The sequence below is a fragment of the Urocitellus parryii genome, chromosome 13 (genome assembly GCF_045843805.1).
Source record: "Urocitellus parryii isolate mUroPar1 chromosome 13, mUroPar1.hap1, whole genome shotgun sequence".
Lineage (NCBI taxonomy): Eukaryota > Metazoa > Chordata > Mammalia > Rodentia > Sciuridae > Urocitellus > Urocitellus parryii.
This window is the reverse complement of record NC_135543.1, coordinates 26,286,512-26,310,387: the sequence shown is the minus strand read 5'-3', so window position 1 is coordinate 26,310,387 and position 23,876 is coordinate 26,286,512. Positions and strand designations below refer to the sequence as shown.

General features: G+C 40.9%; 1 protein-coding gene across 2 annotated transcripts in view; it reads left to right on the top strand.

Moving 5' to 3' along the window:
* Nucleotides 1–23,876, top strand: part of Katnal2 (katanin catalytic subunit A1 like 2) — a 42,374-nt gene that overhangs the window by 1,559 nt on the left and 16,939 nt on the right. Inside the window, exons 2-12 of one of the 2 annotated variants that reach the window (XM_026381301.2) lie at nt 4,322–4,488; nt 5,815–5,854; nt 6,576–6,693; nt 7,845–7,940; nt 10,052–10,150; nt 10,360–10,437; nt 13,127–13,225; nt 16,126–16,189; nt 16,382–16,500; nt 20,971–21,062; nt 23,511–23,621. In XM_026381301.2, coding sequence (XP_026237086.2) covers nt 4,322–4,488; nt 5,815–5,854; nt 6,576–6,693; nt 7,845–7,940; nt 10,052–10,150; nt 10,360–10,437; nt 13,127–13,225; nt 16,126–16,189; nt 16,382–16,500; nt 20,971–21,062; nt 23,511–23,621 — 1,083 coding nt within the window. Of the gene's footprint in view, nt 1–4,321; nt 4,489–5,811; nt 5,855–6,575; nt 6,694–7,844; nt 7,941–10,051; nt 10,151–10,359; nt 10,438–13,126; nt 13,226–16,125; nt 16,190–16,381; nt 16,501–20,970; nt 21,063–23,510; nt 23,622–23,876 lie in introns of both variants that reach the window. The other variant, XM_026381300.2, reaches the window with a different exon arrangement.

Below are 23,876 nucleotides of genomic sequence, written 5' to 3'. Positions count from 1 at the left end.
TTCAGAGGTCTCAGTCCATAGACAGCCATTTTCATTCCCCAGGGACCCCAGTGAGGCTAAACATCATGGTGGTAGAACCAGGCAAAGGGAACCAGCTCACATGATGATCAGAAAGCAGAGAGAGAGAGAGGTCTCCACTTGCCAGATACCAGTATATACCCCAAAGCCACTTGCCAATTCCCACCTCCTCCAGCCACACCCTACCACTGCAGTTACCACTCAGTTAATCCCTATCAGGGGATTAATTCACTGATTGGGTTAAGACTCTCTTAACCCAGTCTTTTCTCCTCTGAACCTTCTTGCATTGTCTTACATGTGAACTTTCACATCCAAATCATAACAATTCTTTCCCCATCACCAACCGTCTTAAACCAGAGACATGAGTGGGCCGGCCATCAATTGATGCTCAACAGCTGAATTTCTGTATCCACTCATAGCATTAGGGAGAAAGCAATAAGCTGAGAAGAACAGGCCTGGATTTCAGTCCTTTCTATGTCGCCATTTGCAATGTGAGGATATTCTTGAAATTGATGAGCCAAGCCGTATGAGAGGTCCATGGGTTGTTCTGAGTTATTCTCCAGTCCCTAAGGAAAGCAAATCTAAGGGCAGTATAGGAGAAAGTGCCAGGTGTCTACTCTAAGGCATGAGTATGTGGCTCATTAAGGTAGGGAAAGCTTCCTAGGTAAGTGCACAGACTTTGGAGCTAGACTTTGGGTTTTGTGTGTGGTGCTGGTGATTGAACCCAAGTCATCACACATGTGAGGCAAGCACTCTACCACCAAGCTACATCCCCTGCCCTTTCAACTATTTTTATTTTGAGACAGGTTCTCACGAGTTGTCGAGGCTGGCCTGGAACTTGTGATCCTCTTGCCTCTGCCTCCTGAGCAGCTGTGATTATAGACATGTGGCACCGTGGCCAGCAGAAGCCAGTCCATTTTTATGTTAAATGCCTGCTCTATTCTTTGCTAATCTATCTTTGCTATTCTTTGTTAATCTAGTTACCTAGTCCAAGATCACGTTTAATGAGAATTAAATATGTGCCATGCTTAGAATAGAATAGTACACAAAGTAATCTCCTATGAGCATTTGCTATTTTTACTATAGAGGAGATGGGTTTGGATTTTATTATTTTTATATACAACATGGTTTAAAACATATAGAATGAGGATTTGGTCCATTTTACATCATCTTTTGATGGACTATCAGTTCTATCTAAAGAACCCAGAAGTGTGTAGAACATTGGAAACAATAATTTTGAGAAAAAGTGTTACTTAAATTAATATTGTACTCAGGTGAACTTAGGTTAAACTAAGGTAAACAAGCCCCCTTATTTCAGGACTTCTCAAACCATCTAATTTGCTATGTGCAGTGGGAGTATCTGTGCTAACATACTAGGTATTTAGGGTTCTGCAAACCAACTTGGCCAAGGAACACTTTTTTTTTTTCCCCTGAGACTATTTTAGAGACTATTTTTCTATGGAACATTTTGAGAATGCTGTCTTTGCAGATTAATTGGCTCATATGAAACTTAGACTCATCATGCTAGGACTCAGAACTATGAGCATAATATTAACAGTTGTTCAATAAATGTCATCTGAGTAACCACTGAGGAACTTACTAGAATGTAGATGGGTAGAATAGAAAGCAAGACAAATATATTTACACAGACAATCCCTGATTTTTATTGCAATGCATTTTGCATTCAAGAAATTGTCTCATAAATAAGAACTGTAGAAACAAAAAGACTAGTAAGTCAGTACAACTAACTCTTTTTTCAGTTTTTATTATGGCCAGAATTTACTGTATACTGCTTAAAACATATGCATTTCCCCAATTGGCCACTAGATGGCGCTTTGAATATCAAATCAATGAAAATTCTACCTGAGCTGATAATTTTCCTGAGACCTGCAGGGAAGTGGGTGAAAGAGTGGGTTATCAAGATGAAAAGTGAACAATAGGTATTTTAAAGGACATGTCAATGTAAAGAAAAAAATATGTATATTTCCTAAGTGAAGTTCTGGGAATTCAGCAAAGAGAACAGATTATTGTAGATGGGAATGACCAACCGGGAAAAGTCTTGCAGAGGTGATGTGATCAGGATTTGATAGATATGTAGAATATACATTAAAAAGTGTGACAGGCAGAGGTGCAGAGGAAGAAGGGGCATGGCACAAGTGGAACCCTTAAAGACCAGCATTTGAATCTGCAAGTGGGAATTAGTGAAGGCAGACTCTGGAGGTCATGGATGCTGGTCTTCAGTCCCACACATCCAGCCTCTGGGGCCTGAATGATGTGACAGCCTTCCTCCTGCATCTGGTTCAGTCTTACATGCTACGGTCCACTCGTAGCCTACTGCTCTTTCCGATATTCTGTCCTGTCACTCTGTTGACTAAGAACCCAAGTGGTGCCATGACAGAACTCATTCCAGCTCAAAGAATATATTAGAAATCCACAGAAGCAAATTTGTTCCTCTGATCATTAGCCTAGGAAGCATGGGGCCTGCAGTCATCTTTTCTGGAAAATTTTAAGTCAAAATTCCACAATCCTGGAAATAGTTCAGAATGCAATGTGATTTAGTATGGACTACAAGCAACCTAAAGTGCATGTCCTTAGCTTCCTTCTTTGTTTATTTATTGCTTTATAGGTGCATACATGAACTTAGTCATTTTAAAAGACAGAAAGATGTTGAATCATCTCTGAGCATCTTTTGACTTATCTGTATGTTCTAGTTGTGTCCTAAATGGACATGTATTACTTTATACTAAACAAAAATTAGTTATTTTAAAAACATATTTTGTTTTCAATCCCTGTAAAATGGGAATTAAGACACAGCATAGTATATAGGCTGACTAACTCCCCAGTCAACTGACTGACTGTGGTTTGTGAATTCTTTAAAATTAGCTTGAGAGCCAGGCACAGTGGTGCACACCCATAATTCTAGCAACTTGGAAGGTTGAGACAGAAGGCCAGCTTCAACAATTTAATGAGACCCACAGCAACTCATTGAGATGCTGTCTCAAAATAAAAAAAATTAAAAGAGCCAGGGATGTGGCTCAGTGGTAAAACACCTCTGGGTTCCATTCCTAGTACAAAAAAAATATATATATAGCTTGAGAGAGATAAATACATTTAAAAGTCATTGGCAATAATCATGGCAACCTCTTTAAAGAATAAATTTTCTAATTGACCTGAATCTTGTGGAGAGAAGAGGACATAATAAAAAAGAAAGTTTGCCTTCCCAGGTTTGAATCAAAGAGAAAGAACTCTAACCTGCAGCAGGGATTCTTGTTTTTAAAAAAAAAAAAAAATTATGTTTTAGCTTTAGTTGGACACCATACTATTTACCATAAATATTTTATTTATTTATTTTTATGTGGTGCTGAGGATGGAACCCAGGGCCCTGCATGTGCAAGGTGAGCACTCTACCACTGAGCCACAACCCCAGCCCCTCCCTGCAGCAGGAATTCTTAACCTGAGGTCCTTGGATAAGACCTTGAAAATGTATAGTAATTTGTGTGTATTTGCACATGTGAAAACTTTTTAAGAGAAAACCATTAGTTTTAAAAAGAAATTAATAACTAAGAATTGAGACCTGGAGAGTCATTCTATTTTCAGAGGTTTTTGAGTCCTTGCTTCTCATGGTATCCACTTACATTGGACAGTCTTACCACAAAAACAAGTCAAAAATGACAGTTCAGAACAGTGGTGATGAAGCTACTTACACGTGGAAGCACCTTTAGTGTAATGTTTGACTAACTCAAATTACTGGAAATAACCCGTCCAAGCAGATGACATCTTCTCACACTAAATTTCTTCAGTGATGCTCATTGACTTATGCTTGGGATTTCCTTCAGGGCTCATGACACATTGCTTTGAATTGTCCTAATGGAGACAAATCTTCCTTTGGGGATTGAATTTGGATTTTAACAATTTCCAAATATTACCTAAAATGAATACTGGTAAATAAACAGGTAAGAAATTTAGGCAAACCCATTTTTGGCTGAAGATGAGTAAAAGTAATTTATAAGACATTTAGTTGACTCACTTATTTGACTTTAAAGCAAATTAAAATTTTTTGAGCAATGATGACATTATTTGTGTAAGTATGAAGCTTCCAGAGGCAACTGTTTTGAAAGACATATTTGGATGAACTCAACATGTCTAAGGTCCTTACTCTCTAGAAAAACCTCACATATTCTAGTTTTCATCTGCTGTTCTATTTAAGGCTAACTCTCTGTATTGAGTCTCTTTGGACTTGTAATGCCTATTTTCCTTTTTTTGTACCCAAAGTTAATTATTTTTTCTTCTATAAAACTACCAGATATATTGATGCAGCCAATGCTTTGGAGCAAGAAACCAAACTGGGGTTACGACGCTTTGAAGTTTGTGACAACATTGATCTTGAAACTATTTTGATGGAATATGAGAGTTATTATTTTGTAAAATTCCAGAAATACCCCAAAATTGTTAAAAAGGCATCAGATACAGGTACATGACTATTTTCTAGATATAAGTTTTTTATTGCATCGTTGTCAGATAGATGGCACTCTGCACCCTGCACTGTAAGAGGAGACCAGAAAGATCATGCAGCCTCTTGATCCAGAGCAGACACCCTGTACACGACCATCTGGATATTGACGTCCCTTTAGTCATGTTGGCATTTGTTTGAGGAATGTATGTCTTAGGACAATGAAAGCAAAACCCAAGAGTACTGCAGGTGCTCTTTATAAGACCAGCATTAATTTCTGCAGAGACAGAGTGGGCTTTTGGAAGAGGATGAATGACAAAGACTTTTTCTTGTTAGGAAGACGTATTATCTATCTTGAAAATAACATGAAAATGAGTATTGGTGAAGCTAATAGCTCATGTATAGATAATGAAATGCTTTTGAAAGCCATCAATCCAGATAATGATCAATATAATGCAAAGACCTGATATAGGTTAGCATTCAAGGAGGTTGGCTGGAGGGGAGATCTAAAGCCAGGGCTCTAGGTTTTGTAGTAACATTGACTTAGAAGTCTGTAAGTGGGGGGAAGTAATTATAAACCAAGGGAGATCATTGTCCTGTTTACAAGGCACTTGTTAAGCCACAGACTTTAACATTTCATGTAGGGACCAGGAAACTGAGAGGAACGTCATTTAAAAATAGCCAAGCCTGAATCTCAGAGCTGGAAGGGGTCTGAGAGGTATTTTGTCTGAGCTTCCTTCCAATGCAGGGTTCAGAGCTTGGCTTTCTTGGCCATTTGTTAGGTATGGACCTTGAGTTAGCCTTGCCTCCTAAGCACAGGGTTGCTAGGACTCTTAGACACATGATCTGATTTCTAGATGGCTGGCTGTCATCCTGGTCCCCACATTCTCCTGTGATCTTGCACACCGTGTTTTGATTTTAAGGTAAACTAGGAGAGTATAACTTATATGTTTCTTACCAGACTCACATAATTTTTGTGGGGTTCCTCTGCACCCCAGCAAATAGATATAATTTTTTTTTATCACATCATGATGTCAGGTTCATGAAAACTCAATGAAATGGCAGCTGTCAAGCCAACCTGAATTGGAGTTGCCTTTATGGCATGCGCTGTCCACCACATTTCCTGTCTGAGGACTTGAGGTCTTTGTGTGGAGATGCCTGGGAGCTTGACTTTTTTCCTCCTCCTTGGCAATTTCACTTCTCACTAGATCAGGCTGAGTATCTTGTCCAAAAGACTGTAAAACAAACTTTTAGAACAATGTAAAAGGAGAAACGTACCCAAAACTACTTTGTCTCCTAAGATTAAATTCTTTCCTTTTCTCCCAATATTTGTTTTGCCACAGGAGAAAATAATTTACCACCAAGAAGTGGAGGGAAGACCAGAAGGTAGAGTGAATAATAATTTGTCTTGATCAACTCAACTCTGGGAGTATGTGGGATCTTTCTAGAAGAATCTCTAGTGCCTCTCCATGGCCAACTACCAGCAATACCAAACTATGGTCATGTGACCATAGTGGGCTCAGCCATGGAATACCCTCAAGTTACATCTGTCCAGAACATGGACCAATGTTTGTTAGTTTTTCTGGTTTTACTGCAAATAATTGCATAGAGTGATGCTGTCTTTCTAGGCCATGTAGCATGTGGAGTGTGGGCCTCATAGGGTAAAAGACCCAGACCCAGTTCCTGGCTTTGCTATTTATAAGAATGGAGCAAATTTCTGTCCCATACTGAGTGCCTGGCACACAGAGCACCCAAGGAATTCTATTTTCCATTTTTATTTTTACTTATTTTTTTTTTTTGGTCCTGGGGATTACACCCAAGGCCACTTTATAATTGAGAAACATCCCTGATCTTTTTCTATTTTTATTTTGAGATAGGCTCTCACTAATTTTCTGAGGCTGGCCTGGAGCTTGTGATCCTCCTGCCTCAGTCTACTGAGTTGCTGGGATTACAGCTGTGTGCCACCCAGCCCCGTTTTTTTTAAAACCTATCTAAATAGGATCTGTAATTTCTCTGTGTGCTCTAGATTACTAAAAAAAAAATGTTTATTTACCTCAGGTTAAGTGTTTAGAATAATCTCCTCCAAGGTTTTTGTCCCCTTCCTCAGGATGATGAGTGACAGTTGTCAAAATCTTCCCAAGATCAATCAACAGAGGCCACGATCCAAAACCGTGGCAGGGAAGATGGAGGACAACAAATCTCTCAACAAGGAGCAACCAAAACAGGTGAGGTGGCTTTGCTGGATGTCGGCAGTTTCACACTTAGCTGAGAAACAACCCCAAGAAAAAAAATATCATTTTTATAAAATTTTGAGGCCCTATCTTTTAAAAATTGCAATATGGTTTAATTGAATTGTGGAATTCTCTGAAAGTTGTAGACTTCTACTATGCTGGATGAAAACCATAGACAAATCTGCAGATTCTCCAGTGTTTCTTAATTTGAGCACGAGGACTCCTTCCTGTCTCCCCCCACCCCCCCCATATTTCCCCTAGATTGAGTGCAGGAAAGAGGGGCTTGAGGGTAGGGCCTGGAAATTGCAGAGCTCCAGCTTCCCGGCTGAGGTAACTGCAGGTGACAGGACTTCAGTGTATCTAAGCATATCCTTGGGTTCTTACGTAGAGACCAGGGATATCTCCAGTGTGACTGGATCTCAGAATCTCCTGTTGGGCTTATCCCAGACCTCCATACTGAAATTTCTAGAGGAGGAAAAGACAGTAAAAGGAAAGAACCTGAGAGGTGGGAAATCGATGCCTTCTGACTCAGGAGATCCATATCTAGAACCTTCTTAACTAGGACAAAACTTTCCCAGCTTTAAAAGAAAGAAGAGCAATAGAAACCCAGAAAAGGAATGGGAAAGAATCAATGCCCAAGATTCTTGGCTAGAAGATTCCTTGAATAGAAAGGAATAATCCTAAGACCCAGTTGGTGAAAAGGAACCCCTCACCCTCAAGGAGGGTCTAGGCCGTGGCCTCCTGGGTCTGGCTCAGGAGGAGGAGAGGTGACCTGGGACAGGCCAGTCACACAGGAGGCTGGCTGATCTTGCTGTGTCTCCAGACTTGGCCAGACCTGCCGCAGACGTTCTGGAACAGGAGGAAGGACCAGTCGGCAAGTGGGGACGGGTTGAGGCACAGCTATTTCCTCCATTGGAAAAGCTGCTCAGAGCTCATGGCCTGTGGGATCTCAAGTCTTCCCTCAGGACACAGGTAGAGAGTTACTTCCTCTCACTGGGTCACAGATGTGGCTAAATAACACACAGGTCTGGCTCCCCACTGACAGGATACCTGGCCTGTGGTTTTGTCAGGGGCACTGACAACTCTAAGCAGCACCTCTAAGCAGCTCCCACAGCTGGCTGCTCACCATGTCCCTCTGTCCTCAGGGCATCAATAACACTCCCCTGGAGACCCCTGACTTTGGCTTAAACATATCAAGAATCCACAAAGACAGTGGAGAGGAAAGTGCCCACCCACGAAGAGTAAGTGGAACTCAGGACACTGAAGCGGGGTGGTGTGGGGGGGTTCTTTTAATGAACACAAGGCAGTATTTTTGTCAAACAGGGAAGTTAAAACCTCATGATCAAATGTTGGCTGTGAGGTACACTGGTAAGAGTGCTGCATGGGAATGAGAAAATGGGTTCCTGCCTTTGTGGAGAAATGGTCTGGAGCCCACTGCCACATCTCCAAGGAGCTCCTTTGTTCCTTATTTGTAATACACTTAGGGTTTGGAAGGGGTGGAGGATCACGATAAACACTGGCCTGGCGGTGCTGCCTGAGCTGTGGCCTCCTGCTCATTCCTTTAGACTCTGACAAGGTAGTTGAATAGCAGTCACCCTTGTCCTTGGGGATGTGGCTCCAAGTTTACGTGGAATTCCATGTGGACCAGGAAACCTCAGTTGAGCCAGGGCTGGGATCCTTCCCTTGATAGATACGTCTGCCCTTGTCATTATGAATGCCACGTCTGGATTTGTAAATGAGAGTTTCTCAAAGAGAGAAGACCCAGGCTGGGTGAATGCAGTCAAAAGGCAGCTCTGCCATGTCCTTTGGGAGTGGAAAGCACCACATTCCTCTTGACTGCTCCCTCCAGGGCGGGGGTTCTTCAGGAGTCTCCTCAATCTTAAGTCAGATCTGAAACTGTGGACAGCTGACTTAGCTCTGGCCAGCTCTTCTGGCAAACTACTCTGTGTGTGTGTGTGTGTGTGTGTGTGTGTGTGTGTGTGTGTGTGTGAGAGAGAGAGAGAGAGAGAGAGAGAGAGAGAGAGAGGGAGAGAAAGGGGTGGCAGGGAGCCTCTCCCTGGAAATCAAGGGGTGCTTCCTCCTTGGCCTGAGCTGACTTCCTTTAAGGGCCCCAATGAACTGGGCAATTGCTGGAGATGATGCCACTCGAGTCAATGTCCCCCCAGAAAGCAAGGTTTCCTTCTTCACCCTCTCTGCTTTTGTCATGTTTTCAGTCCCTTTTGTGCCTGGCAGTTTTTTGTGGCTTTGGTTTCTTTTGTGAATGCTTACATTGATATAAACGGACGTTTCTGATTGGGTCACAAGGAAGGGGCGATTTAGCCCAGCACTTAACCTTGGAAACAGTCTGGCTATAATTCTCTTTCCAGCAGAAATGTCCTGGGGTGAAATGTGAATGGTTTTCTCCCCAGTGTTTTAAGTGCACATAGGCTGAATGAGGGTGTATACCCAGGGGTGAGCCCCAATGGGTCTGTCCTTGCCATGGTAGGGACCCTGGCTTCAGGATCTCCCCAGCACACTGAATTTCACAAGTTCTTAAGGGCAGGGGCTTCAGAGTCAGCCTGCGGGGTACACTCTGCCACAACATTTCCCTGCTGTGTGACTTTGGGCAAGTTGCCTATAATTTCTCCAAACTTGACTTTTCTCTTCCGTAAAATAGAAATAATTGTCATGCCCACCATAATGAAAGGACAGCCTTAGTACAGGGCCTGTCTGCCACATGATAAACAGTGAACGTTGGCTACTGGAAATACTTGCATCTTTGCTTTGCCCTCCTGACTCTAGGAGAGACAGGGTGGATTTGGAAGGTATATGGTTTTGAATCCTGGCCTTGAGTCACTTAGCTCTACCACCCTGGGCGAATCACTTGAATCCTCTGCCTGCCTCCACAAATGCAAAACCAGGATGTCATTCTTCACTAGCAGAGAGGTTGCAAGAATTAGAAACAATCCTCCCAGAGTGTCCTGTACACCCGTTTTGTACCAGGCACTACTGAGAGAGGCATGCAGACAGGACATGGCTCTTCTCTTGTACCAGTGAGTTCTTCCTGTGCCTGTCACATTTTAAAAGAATGAGACTAGACAGGGAAAGCAGATGGCATGTGCTAGGAATGGAAAAGCATTGGTGAATTTTTATTCAAATCAACTTCATTCTCAAGAATTATTGACCGTTTCCTCATAGAGCCCACACTTCAGGTTATCATTGTTTTCAGTATTAGTGCAGGTTTTTCTAAAGCCAGCCATTAAGTTTGCCCCAGGTACCAGGAGATATAGATACGGTTTGTTTTGCTGAGACTGGGCCACAACGGATAATCTTGCACGTCTTCATGGCAGAAATAACCATAGCTCCCTTTCAGGGCCCAATCATCGACTTCCGAGGGCTTCTCACAGACGCCATCAGAGGAGCAACTGGTGAACTTGCCTTGAACACCTTCGACTGTAACCCAGACCCCTCAGTAAGTGGCCAAGATGTGCCATCCAGCTCTCAAACTGCCAAACTCCAGGTGAACCCTGGAAGCATCCTCAGCACTTTGAGTACACTGAAAGCTTGTGATCAAGTCAGAGGTCATAGCAGCCTGTCACCATTTGTTTCGCCAAGATCCTGTTTTTCTTCCTAAATTATGAAGCACTATTGTAATGTGAGCCTTTCTGTTCCTCTCATCAGGAACGATTGCTGAAACCTCTGAGTGCATTTATTGGCATGAACAGTGAGATGCGAGAATTGGCAGCCGTGGTGAGCCGGGTAAGCTCCGCTGTTCAATTCACAAATTTACCGAGGCAAACTGGGGCTCCTAGAGCATTGTGGGCTGCTTCTTTTATTAATAACAATAAATATGATCATTTATTTATAAAGTGCCCCCACTTGCGAAGGCACTCATATTGTTTAGAGGCACAATAATGCATGATAAATAAATTATAGAATCATAAAATTACAATATAAAAAGCCCACTATCTCAGTGTAGAGGCCAAGAAAACCAAAAGACAAAAAGACTTAGAAAAAAGGGACAGGTGAAAGGTTTTTATAGCAGGGCCCAGAGTCAAGGAAAGAAGCCTCTTAGAGAAGGAAAGAGCATATTTGCATTTTGTTTCAAAAATCAAACACATAGGGAGATTGAGAGTCCGATGATCTCATAACTGGAAATTTCCATGAAAAACAGATTAGTAAAGAAAGATTTTACCACCCAGACTAGAGACTTCTCAAGCTCATGCCTCAGAATCTAAATAAAGGCAGTGAAGCTTGATGGTTAGTGACATAAGCTTTGGAGTAAGTTGACCAGCATTTGATTTCAAAATCCTTTTCTTTCTAGCTGGGTGACTTTGAATGAGTTTCCTGGGATTAGAATGGATTCCTAGTCCAGGTTCTTTTTTAGTTTCCACTGATCTTGTTTTTAATTGAAGACTGAAATCAAGGCTGGTTCAGGGAGAGGCTTGAAATGCATTAGGCATGTTCTAGGTCTGGAAACACAAAGGTGGATAGGTCAGACACAGTCCTTGCCTGTAAGAGTTTCTGGTCATGTGGGCAAGTGCACTTTGAGCATGAAGAACGGATATTGTGGGGAAAGAAGACACTAGGAAAAAGCTCAATGAAAAAGAGAGAAAGGTAGGGTAAAAGCACAACTATGTGAAATGGTACCACTTATGCATGTTTCTGGGAATCCAAGTAAGAAGCAGAGAGTAGAAGGAAATGGGATTGGAGATCCAGGGTTCCTGAGGCGGGGCACCCAAGCAGTACTAGGGCTAGGAACTGGCCTCTAGAGACGAGGATCTTTTGACTGATGTTCTCAGGGGATGGGGTCATCAAATGTGCCTGCAGATAATTTGTTCTAGTGGCAGTGAGGTGGATGGATGACAAGGCAATTGAGAGGGAAGGTCAGCTACAAGATTTTTACCAATGAGGGGAGATGGGGGTTTAGGGCCATATTGTGGTGACTGGTATGCACAAGAGAGTAGAGCAAAATATTTTTTAGACTCACAAAAACTCAATAGACTCATTACCATTTTTGCAAAGGAATAACCTGACTGAAGATAGAGCTACAGATAGGAAGTGACCTGTGAGGATTCTGTGTGGAATCCTCTCCATAGAACCAATGGACTTGGCCATTCAGCCCCTGCTTGAATACTTCCAGGCATGGAGAGATGACCACCTGAGGAGGCCTGTTGATACCAGTTATCTGACTGATAACTTCAGAATAATAGAGGAGAAACTGGGGCTGGGAAATTAAACACTACTTTGTGGGACACAGTTGTCAACTCTAGAAAAGGGCAAGAAATACTATTCTCAATGGATGCCTTGAATACCAAGGTAGATGAAGCCCTTCAGCAAATGCAAAGATGTCCTGCAGAAAGGGCAGAAATAAGAATGAGAGTGAGTGGTGGGCTTCCTGCAGATACAGACTTGAAAGACAGGGTGGGCCTCCCAAGTCCTTTCTCTGTCATCCCATCCAGAAATGGATCACGCACATTACACATGAGCCAAACCACTTCTATACATAGTTTCCCTCTTAGACGTGGCACTGCTGTGTTGGGGGAAACTCAAAGAAGGGGAGCAGGGTAGGGCCCTGACGTGTCACTGACATTTAAAAAATGTACTTAAAAAAAGGCTCATGTTAGATGAATAAAAGGGCAGTTTCCAGATTCATGCTATAGTCACTCTGAATGACTTTTGGAAAGGAGGCTTTTTTTTTGTTTTTTAATGTAACACTCTAGACATTGTTTGCCTGAAATAGCTCCTACACAGAAAGGCCCCTGAGTGGCTGTTCTGAGGCGTCTTGTGAAATTGGAGTTTGAAAACTGTAAATTAGTTATCAGTAAAAGCTACCTTAATTGATTACCCTCGATGGTTGCTACAGGGCTCTCCTGTAAGAGGGGAAACAGCTTTGGCTCGGTTGTCGGCTTCCTTGAATTTTGCAGAAGCAATTGCTCCTGCTGAAAGTAGGGAGCTATCACTAGGGAAAAAAGAGAAATTGGTTTCAGAGGAGCATCATCTCTTTTATGCAACAAATTAACAAAGTGTTTGCCAGATCAAAGAGCAAGAGAGAAGTCAGGCAACTATAAGGAACTGTTTTGCAGTGAAAATTAGTGTAATTTTAAGGCAGATTCTGTAGCTTCTTTGATTATGGTCATAAATCAGCATGGTGTGTTATTGACTGAAGACAGAGTCCATTGTTAGGAGATATTTTTTTTTCCTTTTTAAAAGAATCATATTATATCATCAATATCTTTTTCAGGGAAAATCATTGAATATTTTAATTATATCCCTTTGGTGAGCTAACCCCAAATTACAATGTATACATATACATATATCTAATATGAAAAATTTTGATCACCAGCCCTTTATATTCTATTGTAAGTCAAGTTCTCTGCTCCCATGTTTATTACAGCTATGGAGGAAAAAAATTAGTTTTAACAAAATGATCAAATGTGCATTGCAGGACATTTATCTCCATAATCCAAACATAAAGTGGGATGACATTATTGGACTGGATGCAGCCAAGCAGCTAGTGAAAGAAGCTGTTGTGTATCCTATAAGGGTAAGAATGGCAGGGGTGGGGGTGGGGGTATTTCTGCTCATTATCCATTGGACAAGCTGTGTGTCACACACCTTTCAGGAAAGACAGGCCAGGATGATTTTCTGTCCACAAGTTAACTTGGTGCCTGTCACAGCACTTTGTCAACACTATGGCATCAGGCCTAGCCCATTCTGGACACTTTAAACTCATGTCTCATATTGGTTCCAGGCAGATGTCTGCTTGATGTGATCATTGAAGATCTAGGACTCTGTCTTGTATATTTGATTTGTCAGCCACTACACATTGGCTCCAATGAGCCTCCCTCTCTAAAAATAAACTTAGTATGGTAAAAATAGCTCCAGTACTGCAAACAAATAAAAAAGTAATTTGATTTCCTATAAAAAAAAAGAAAAGAAAAGAAAAAGAAAAAAAGAAATAGCTCTGGTAGGAGAGGACCTCTCACTTGGTTTCTATAGGTGCTCCCTTACCAGTATTGCTTGGGCCGATTGTGAAGGGCAGACAGTACCTTCCCGGACAGGAGCCAGCAGAGCCAGAAAGCTGTGCTCATTACATATTCCTGACAAATTTCTGCATGGCTCACAAAATAGGTAGAAGAATAGAAAAACAATTCTCTCCAAACAGGATGAGGAGGAGGTCAGGGAATCACATGGTATTTGCTGCATCAGAGACCCAAAGAGTGTATAAGGCACAACTTAGGGCCTTAGCCCCATAACCATTTATTGTCTTATAATTCTGAAGGTTGGCAGTTTGGGCTGGCAGCTGGGCCAGCTCTTCTCTTTTCCATATGGTGTTGCTGACCCAGCTCAACCATATGTTCAGGGCATCAGCCAGAGACACTGGAAAGGTTGGGATAAGTGGGTCAGTTGGGGCCTCTCTCCCTTAGCAAAGGAGTCCAGTCCTGTTCACAGAAGGCTCCCAGAAAGAGGTAAGAAAGGGCAAGGCCTATGTGCTTAGCATTTTTCATATCTCTTCTTACACTGCTTAAATTTGCTATTCTTATACTTATTTAGTTTCTTATTGTATTTGCCAATGTCCCATTGGCCAAAGTCACAAGTCCAGGCCCAGGATCCAGTGGTGGAGAAATAGATTCTACCTTTTCATGGCAAGAGCTGCAAAGAGTCTGTGGCCATGTCCTATAATCTCCTGCAGCCAGAATCATTTTATTGAATAACCTACTTATTCTTACCCGGGAGCCCATGAAGCCTTTGTTTTTTGGGGGCTTTTATTCTAAGAAGACAAAAATCAATAAATTGATTGTCTTTCCCCCTCATTCTTCCTGACTTCAGATATGGGAGTAAGAAATACCTTGGTGTTTGAAGTTAATAGAAATTTACTCATCTTTTCCTCCAAGTAGAAGCATAGTACAAAACGTTTAGAAAGGATAGAACATCTCACTGAAATTCTCTGGATGTGTGACAGCATTTTAAACTTGGCATGGGATGATATTCAGATTTGACATCAGGATTAGCAAGAAATGAAGAGCCAGCTGCAATTTTACTATTCTTTTTCCTTCCCCTTGTTCTCTGCAGATCCCACCCACTGCCCAGATTATTTGAATTTGAACTAAAGAAGAGGCTCACTGAGGTCCATGCATGCCCTTCTGCAGTCAGTTTCTCCTCAAGTATTTGTCACTGAATGATCCCTGTTTATTTATTTATTTATTTGCTGCTGAGGATCAAACCCAGGACCTCACACATTCTAGGCAAGCACTCCACTAATGGGTGACACCCCCAAAGTTTTTTGTTTTTGTTTTTAATTATTTTGAGATGAGTCTCACCAAGTTGTTCAGATTGGACTTAAATTTGTGATCCTCCTGCTTCAGCCTCCTGGATAGTTGGGATTCCAGGAGACTGCCTCCACACCTGACTGCCTCCACACCTGACTGCCTCCACACCTGACTGCCTCCACACCTGACTGCCTCCACACCTGACTGCTTCTCACTTCTAACTCAGGTTTCACCAGAGCTTTGTATTTCACTCACTTACACCTTTATTATGGGTTCTTTTGTGGGTTTTTGTTTGTTTGTTTTGGTTTTTGTTTTATGTACCAGGGCTTGAACCCAGGGGCACTTAACCACAGAGCCACATCTCAAGGTTTTTTTTTTTTTTTCTTTTTGAGACAGAATGTCCCCAAGTTGCTTAGGGCCTTGCTAAATTCCTGAGGCTGTCCTTGAACTTGTGATCCTCCTGCCTCAGCCTCCTGAGCTGCTGAGATTACAGGATTGCACCACTGTGTGTCCCCCACCCCTGTTCTATTGTTTATCTTCTAGATCTTACTTGTTTTACAACATTCAAAAGATTTCCAAGTACTATATATGAATACACAACCATTGTAACTCCACATAATGTTCAACCATAAGGATGGGATCCTAATTAGAATAAGTTATATTCCATGTATTTGTATAATATGTTAAAATACACTCTACTGTCATGTGTATCTAAAAAGAACAAATTAATAAAAATTAAAAAAGATAGCCAAATATTCTACACATAGAACTATAGGAGAAATGACATTGTGCATGTAAGAAATAAGTATTGATTTAAAAATGTCTCCTGTATGAATTTGTAACAAAAAATCCCACTATTATGTATAATTATGACTCAAGAATAATTTTTTTTAAAAAAACTATTATATTGGAGGGGAATAGAGGCCTTTCTTTTAAAAAAGATTGCTCTTTTAGAATTCACAAACAGGTTCAATCATTCTTATCCAGCATGGAAATAAAATTGGGATAAATAATATATACAGAATAGCAGATCTTAAACAAGCAAAAGGAATCCCTGGATTGTAGAGTTGGGCTGTGTTTTGCTCTAGCAGTACCAACTCTCTGTGCTAAGGGGGCACCGGCTGGTGCATTGATACCAAACCTCCTCATTGTTCCCTGTTTCTTTTCCCCACAGTATCCACAGCTATTTACAGGAATTCTTTCCCCCTGGAAAGGACTACTGCTTTATGGCCCTCCAGGTAACACAGCTTCCCATTTCTGGGTTGGTAGGAAGTGTGTGTGCAGAGGATGAGTTGCTACTGTGTCCTCCTGAGGACTGGGGCAGTTGAGAGCTGTTGACCACTGCCTCTTCCCTGTGTGAGCCTGACTTGCGCCTGTCAGGGAAACTGGAGTTTAAGCATCGGCTCATGTTTATCCCCATGTGTCTCTAGGTACAGGAAAGACCTTACTGGCCAAAGCTGTGGCCACCGAATGTAAAACAACCTTCTTTAACATTTCTGCATCTACCATTGTCAGCAAATGGAGAGGGGATTCCGAAAAACTTGTTCGGGTAGGAATCCTTAATTTTGTATCTTTTTAAAACACAAGTTCTTGTAGAATACAGTGGAAATAAAATGGTGTTAGGAGGGTGGGGATATAGCTCAGTTGATAGAGTGCTTTCCTCACATGCACTAAGGTCCTGGGTTCAATTCCCAGCACACCTCCCCCCGAAAAAAAATAATGTTCAAGCTTACTTGTTTTTAGGTGATACCTGTGCTAGATTTTGTCCTGGGTCTTGATTACCAAAAGCTGGGGAAATGGGTTGACTATTTTATGTGGATGTTAATCTTGCTTCATCAGCAGAACATGATCTCCTTTCTTTTGGAATTTTACCAACAGTCTTTTTTTTTTTTTTTTTTTTTGATTGATGCAACTTAGGAATGGAACCTGGGGATGGGGGAATGATCTCTGAAGTGGCCTATTGTGGAAATATTCATTATTAAGTATGTGCAGTAGTTTCAGTCAACATTTATTCAGAGGCTACCACTGTATGCTCATTCCTATGCCAAGTACTCTATAGAAAAATCAGGAGGCTTAAAACTTAATTATTCTTTCAGATGCTTTGAGCAAATCTCTTGCACTGTGCTCACAGCCTGAGGGTTTTAACCTTCCTTAAAGGGTTGTATCAATCTTTACAATGTTTCATTCTTAGTCTTGGACACATTTTACATTATAAAAATTTACTATATCTTCCAGTCAGTCACCTTAAGAGAATTTGTGTCTGTGATTTATGCCTCAATGTAAGGTGGATCCTTTCCAGAAATCCTGTTAAACTATTGCTTTTTGTAGAAGACTGATAAGTAATCAATACTAAGTGAATATAAAGTATTATGTATTTTCTGAAAAGAAATTACCCTAAAATATTACTCTGAAATTACGTTCCCTTGAATGACTCATTTCCAAAAGATTATGGTCTACTTGAAAGTCATAATGGAATATTTTAAAAGAATTGATTTACCTAACATAACCTATTATTTATTGTTTTGATTTTATTTTCAAGTTGTTTCACTTGTGTATGTTTTTGTAATTCTTTTTTTTTAACTTATCTTTATTTTGTTCATTTACTTTTATGTGGTGCTGAGGATCGAACCCAGTGCCTCACATGTAGCAGGCAAGTGCCTTACCACTGAGCCACACCAAAGCCACCATTGTATATTCTTATCACCCCTTCAGGGCTATAATTTGTGAAAACATTCATTGATATTTACTTTGATCTTTACCTTGAGTCTAACTTAGTGCCAGGTTCAAAAATGGGGCTGGTATTTGTCTGTTCCTACATTTGCTGTTTCCACGGGATTATGGTTCACTGGATTTCAATTAGCTGAAATTCAACTAACTGAAATCCATGTGGTCTGAGGCCTTTGGGAGGCATTTCATTTTTGTATGCTGAGTCACAACAAAACCCTTGAAAGATGTACCCCAGAATCTACTTAGATTCATCTCCTGTCATAAAGAGTGGTGTTTAGAGCCACAGACACAAGACATTGCCAAATTCTCAAAGAAAGATTCATTGTACTTCCCAGATAAGACTTACCTAGGCAGAAGACTATATTCTGATATTTTATGAATATTCTTATAAAATGAATACTTTTAACAGAGTTTGAAGCTAAATGGATTTTATTATTTAATGATTAACTGATAAAAAAGTCAATTAACTAGAACTCTCTCTGTGAGCATTTTATTTAGCTAAAGTTTGCTTTTGCTTCAGTATTATTTTGTTAGAACTCTGAGAGTGAACTCTGATGCTTGCATAGCCTTCCAGAACACGCATATATACTTTTATTAACATTATTGTGTATTTCTCTTTCTTCTTAAATACAAGTAAGAATACACTATACATTGCCTTCTGGACCTTGCTTTCTCAACACTTTACAAAATAACTTAGATATGGTTCTAGACTATTATATTTAAAAACATTCTTTCATATGTCTACATGGTACTTCATTGCATGGATGTACCAAGTGTCTTTAACCTGTTTTTTACTGATGGACATTTAGGTTGCTTCCAGTCTTCTGTGATTATGAACAGACCTAGGAGGACAGTCTCCTATACACATGTCTGTGCATGTTAGTACAGAGGGCAATTGCTACAGAGTAGAGGGGATGAACATCACTGATTGCTAAATTACTCACCCACAAGATTGTAGTAACTTACAGGCCCATTGATAGTTTTTGCATCTGAGTTGCTTCCCCACGCTCTGACCAATACTGTGTAGTATCAAAAATTAAAAAATCTTTATCAATCTGAGTGAAAAATAATGTTTCAGTGCTTATGCATTTCAATATTTTAGTACTTGTATGTTCCTCTTTGATTTGAAATGAGTTTGAGCATCTTTTATAGGTTTAGAATATATTTTTTAATGAAGTGCATTTTTACTTGAATATTAGAAAAAATAATCCAAGGACAAATAGGTAACTTCTGCCAACCTTGAAGGATCTAAACTCTTTTCTTTTTATAAATTACTTTGTTTTCTCCTGCTGGGTGTGGTGTTACACTCCTGTAATCTCATCGATTTGAGAGGATGAGACAGAAGGATCTCATGTTCAAGTCCAGCCTTAGCAAATTAGTGAGACCCTGTCTCAAAATACAAAAATAAAGGGCTGGGATGTAGCTCAGTGGTAAAACACTCCTGTGTTCAATCCTCAGTACCCCCACTCCCCAAAAAGAAAAAAAAAACATAACACAAAGGAAACTTTATCCTTATTTTTGGAAATCTTGGAGAGATCCTCACCTAGAAAACCTGGGTCATGCAGTCAAGCCCTTTCCTGTGAAGCATTCAGATAAAGAAAGCCCTTTAGGACCTTCCCCTAAGTCAGAGAAGCTTTTCCTGACATTTGTTTCTCTTTCTATTCCAATTAAGAGTTATTTATAGGGAACCTTTGGGCTGTGTTCCTCCCTCCTGTTCTAATGTTCATGCCTCTTAGGAGTTGAGCACTATCGAATAGTTGAGTGATCTCTTTAGCAAATGCATATACCTGTTGGTGCTTACATCTTTCACTGCCCCCCACCAATTGTATGACTTAACTTCCTCCAAGTACCTCTGAAAATTTTAGACTAATGCTTCCAGAAGCACTTACCCAGGATTCTATTTATTCTCTGGGAGTGGGAAGAACAGTGACGTGAGCAGTACGGTGACCTCGGCTCTCGATGTGGCTCTCCTTGCAACTGGGTGGCAGTTGATCTAGTTGAGGCGATTGTTCTCTTGCTCCTGAGTGAGCTCTTTAAAAATCACATAGTTCTAATGTTCTGTTTTCCACTGGGAAGATCAATGCTGTAGTAATCACCCTCAATGTCAGATGTACTGGGGCTTTCCTTTGTGAGACAAGGAAGAAAACTTACTTTGTTCCAGTTAGGTAGGCTCCAGTGTATTTAAAAAGCATTCGAGACAAGTGTCCAATCATTGCCCCGATTCTCTCATGTCATTAGACTGAGATTCTCTGAAAGGAAAAAGGTGACCCATGGCCTTGCATGTACCCGTTTCCCCAGCAATGACAAAGATGAGGAATGCCCCACTCCAGGAAAGAAGGCCTGTGAGGGATAACCTGCTGCTGTTGGAAAGCCACAATCCAGCTTTTCCTGAGCCCCTCCTCTCTTATTTGTTCTGTGATGCTTTGCTAGTGCTAAGTGACAGAGAATAAATCCCCCGTGGCTATTAAAGAATCTCTATTCTTTTCTAAATCTCTTCTGCTTTCTCCGATCAACCAGTGAAGAATTGTATATGGTGCTCAAGAGATCAGTTTCAGGGTTTAAAAAAAAAAAAAGGTTTAGATTTTTATACTGTTTTCATCACCGCCATGTCTCCCTTTAGAGCTCTTTATTTTGTTTTTATATGTCTGTTCTTTTGCTGGTTGCTTTCCTGTTCTTGTTCAGTTTATAATATTTCATCTTGGAATAGCACATCTTACTCAACCAAGAATTGCCTTTATGTACCTGATTGTACCAAGCAGCAGTGTGGAGGAATTTAGGAAACAGAAAGGGGCAAAATTTTTCAGCCCTGTCAACCATGACTGGAACCCTATCCTTTCCCTTTCCTTCTGAGAAAGACCTTCCTATTGTCCCCACAGATTAAGTGAAAAACCATGAAATGATTTTACAAATCCTAAGGCTCTGTGTCTATATGGAACGTGCTATTGGCAGGGTGTCCTCCACGTTAACCAACCAAGGGAAACTTGAGTTTTCTCTTCAATTCTCCCATTTATGATTAGTAAACTTGAACTAACCACACACTCTCTTTGGCTCTAATTTTATCAGGTGATAAATGGAAATAATTGGACCATCCAACCCCCTGGGGTGGTAGTAGGGAGAAATAACGGTAATGATTATAAAGTTACTGTGAAATAACAGAGTGCAGAATGAATGCGTATTATTATAGTCATTCTAAGCTTTTAGTCTCTGGGAGTGTCTGAGGACTTTGACTTAGGTACATGATGAGGACTTTAAGTATATGAATTTGAACTTGGCTTGCTTTTCCCCCACCCAGGTTTTATTTGAACTTGCCCGTTATCACGCCCCCTCCACGATCTTCCTGGACGAGCTGGAGTCGGTGATGAGTCAGAGAGGCATGGCTCCTGGGTAACAGACGGGGTTTTTTTTGTTCATCATTTCTCCCCTCTTGTAAGTGTGTTTGATGGTCGGAAGCCCATCGACATTTACCAGCAGAATGAGCCTATTAATAAGCCCACAAATTTTCTGCAGACACATGGAAAGGTCTTTAAATTAGATCCTGTTAACTGAATAGCTGATTTAAGTAGTTTTTATAACCGGAGGAAATGTCATTCTCCCTTCCCCCCCACCCCACAGAGTGGTTCGGAGGCCTGAAGATCATCCAGTCCCAGGATCCCAGGCTGCCACAGTGGTCCCACTGGCTCAAAATAGCTGCCTGTGACCCCCTCCTCTGGAGCCGGAGGGCTGCCCGTGGGGAATGGGGCTTGCCCACTCAGCTCCTGCAATGGGCCAAGTCTGGAGGCAGTCCTTGTCAGTGGGAGAGGCCAGGAAGCCCCTGTTTCTCTGACATCAGGTTGCGGCTCAGCATGTCTGATTTTAAATATGTCACATATGTTATTTGTAAAGATTAAGTGTCAGCTAATGTCCCCAGCAGGAAGGAACACTTCTCAGACTGTAACAAGCCTCTGTTTATGCTTTCAAAAGGCCAAGTAGGGTTTTCTGTTTGTTTGTTTGTTTGCTTGATTTTAAGTCTTTCTGTCTTTGATCAGAGGTATTTTTCTCTGAAACTTTTCATTATTTTTGGCATTCCTGACTTGCAAAAACAGGTCTGGAAAATCTCAACACAGCTGCATTTATTAATGACCTCTAATAGTCTACCATTAACGCAGAATAGTAATGAAAAGCATAATAGTTGTACTTGTTGAAAATATAACTACAATATAATTTATGACATTTATGCACTGTAAGTCATCTTTCCGGCAGGGAAAATAAAGCATGAGGATGCACCCAAGTCAGTTGAGATTCATGCAATTGATTGAAGTGGGACACTTTCCATGGTTTAACCATTGCTTGTCAGCCGCAGGCTGCGGCACTCTGCTTCTCTAAATGGAACCTGCCAGGAGCAGAGAGCCCCTGACCATCCCATAATTATTCCCCCCTGCAAAAACAAGCCCTATGTGGCCTGCCCTGCAGTGGTAACCTGTGCACTAGCTCTTATGTTTGCCGTATAGGTTTTTCTCCCCCAGGGTCGCCACAGCATTGATGGCTCCAAGTTTTGCCCTGAGTTTCAGTTTCCTTGTCTGAAGCTTGAAGATTCTAAAGCTAGAGTCTTCAGAGAGTCAGGAAGTAATGTCAGGTACTCTGAAGTGAAAGAATCAAAATTATGGGCAAATGCTAAATAAACATATAACTGTACCATAAAAGAGCCTTCTCTCTTAGGAAATGATAGTTGTGTACTAAGAGGCATAGATCCTAAGAAGCCTTAGATAGGTTGAGCATCCCCAAGTTGAAAATGTAATATCTGAAGTGCTCCAGAACCTGAAACTTCTGAGCTATAACATGATGCCACAAGTGGAAAATTCTACACCATGAAGGTTTGTTTCGCTCATGGAATTATTAAAAATATTGAGTACATTTCCTTCAGGCTATGTGTGCAAGGTATACATGAAAGACAAATTAACTTTATGTTTAAACTCAGGTCCTTTTCCCAGGATATCTCATTATGTATATGCAAATATTCCAAAATTCAAAAAAAATCTGAAATTCGAAATACTTCTGATCAAAACATTTTAAATAAAGAATACTCACACTGTACTTAGTTTGGGTTGCCACCCCGTACATGCACAGAAAGTTGAATGCCGTTTTGCCCAAGAAAGGTACTTTTTTATACTTTTAACTAAATCTATGCAAGTGAAGAGGAAAGAGAGTCTGCTGAACGTGGTCAGTGTTTCCATCCAGTTTGAATTGGTTGGGTTCTTATAACTTGTTCTTTCTTAGTGATAACATCTCAGGCAATAGAGGGCTTAGAGGGCAAATTTGCACAGAAAAGTGCCTCCACTCTGCTGTGCAAAGAAAACACAGGTTCTATGTCAATATCTTGCCTCTTATTAGAAGAGAACAAAGCAGATTCAGTATAGTAATTCACCTCTCTTGAAAAATTTAGATCTATAAATTATACTAAAAGTAATACTCTGTGAAAGTGCTTTTATGCTTACCATATAAATAAAAGAGATTATTCTTAATTATTTCAGTTTTCAAAGCAGTAAACGATGTTGCAGGTAGACATAGCCTGGCTATATTTAATCTACACATTGGCACTGTTCACCCTTCAGTTATTTTCCAATTCACTGCTAATCTTTGGATTTCTTTTAAATACCATCATTCTATTTGTTTTCTTTTTTTCCTATTGCTCTCTATGTGAACATAACACCACCCTGCTTATTTTCTTTAACTGACTTGAGTGGCTTCGTTTGCTATCAGAACAGTCACTGGGTCACTGCTGTGAGTGCCACTCTTGTCATGAGGTCAAAACCTCTGCCACTTGAGAGAAATCATGTCTTTTTTGTCCCTCTATAGGGGAGAACATGAAGGAAGCCTTCGGATGAAGACAGAGTTACTGGTGCAGATGGATGGGCTGGCACGCTCAGAAGATCTCGTGTTTGTCTTAGCAGCTTCTAACCTGCCATGGTAAGAAATCAAGAGTACATGTTGAATACATTTTCATGAGCCACTAAGTACAGGTGAAGATTTTATAGTGATTGCTTTAGGCAAAACCTAGTTGTTTGGTTCCAGCCCTGGAAGATTAATTGGAAGGCTTACTGCTCATGGCCCCAGTCCTTGCTATCCGTACCAGGAAGGAATCTGCCTTAATAGAACACAGGCCTGGGCTACCGCTGGCAATATTTAAAATGGACATTTTGAGTTTAAAGCTAAATTATATGT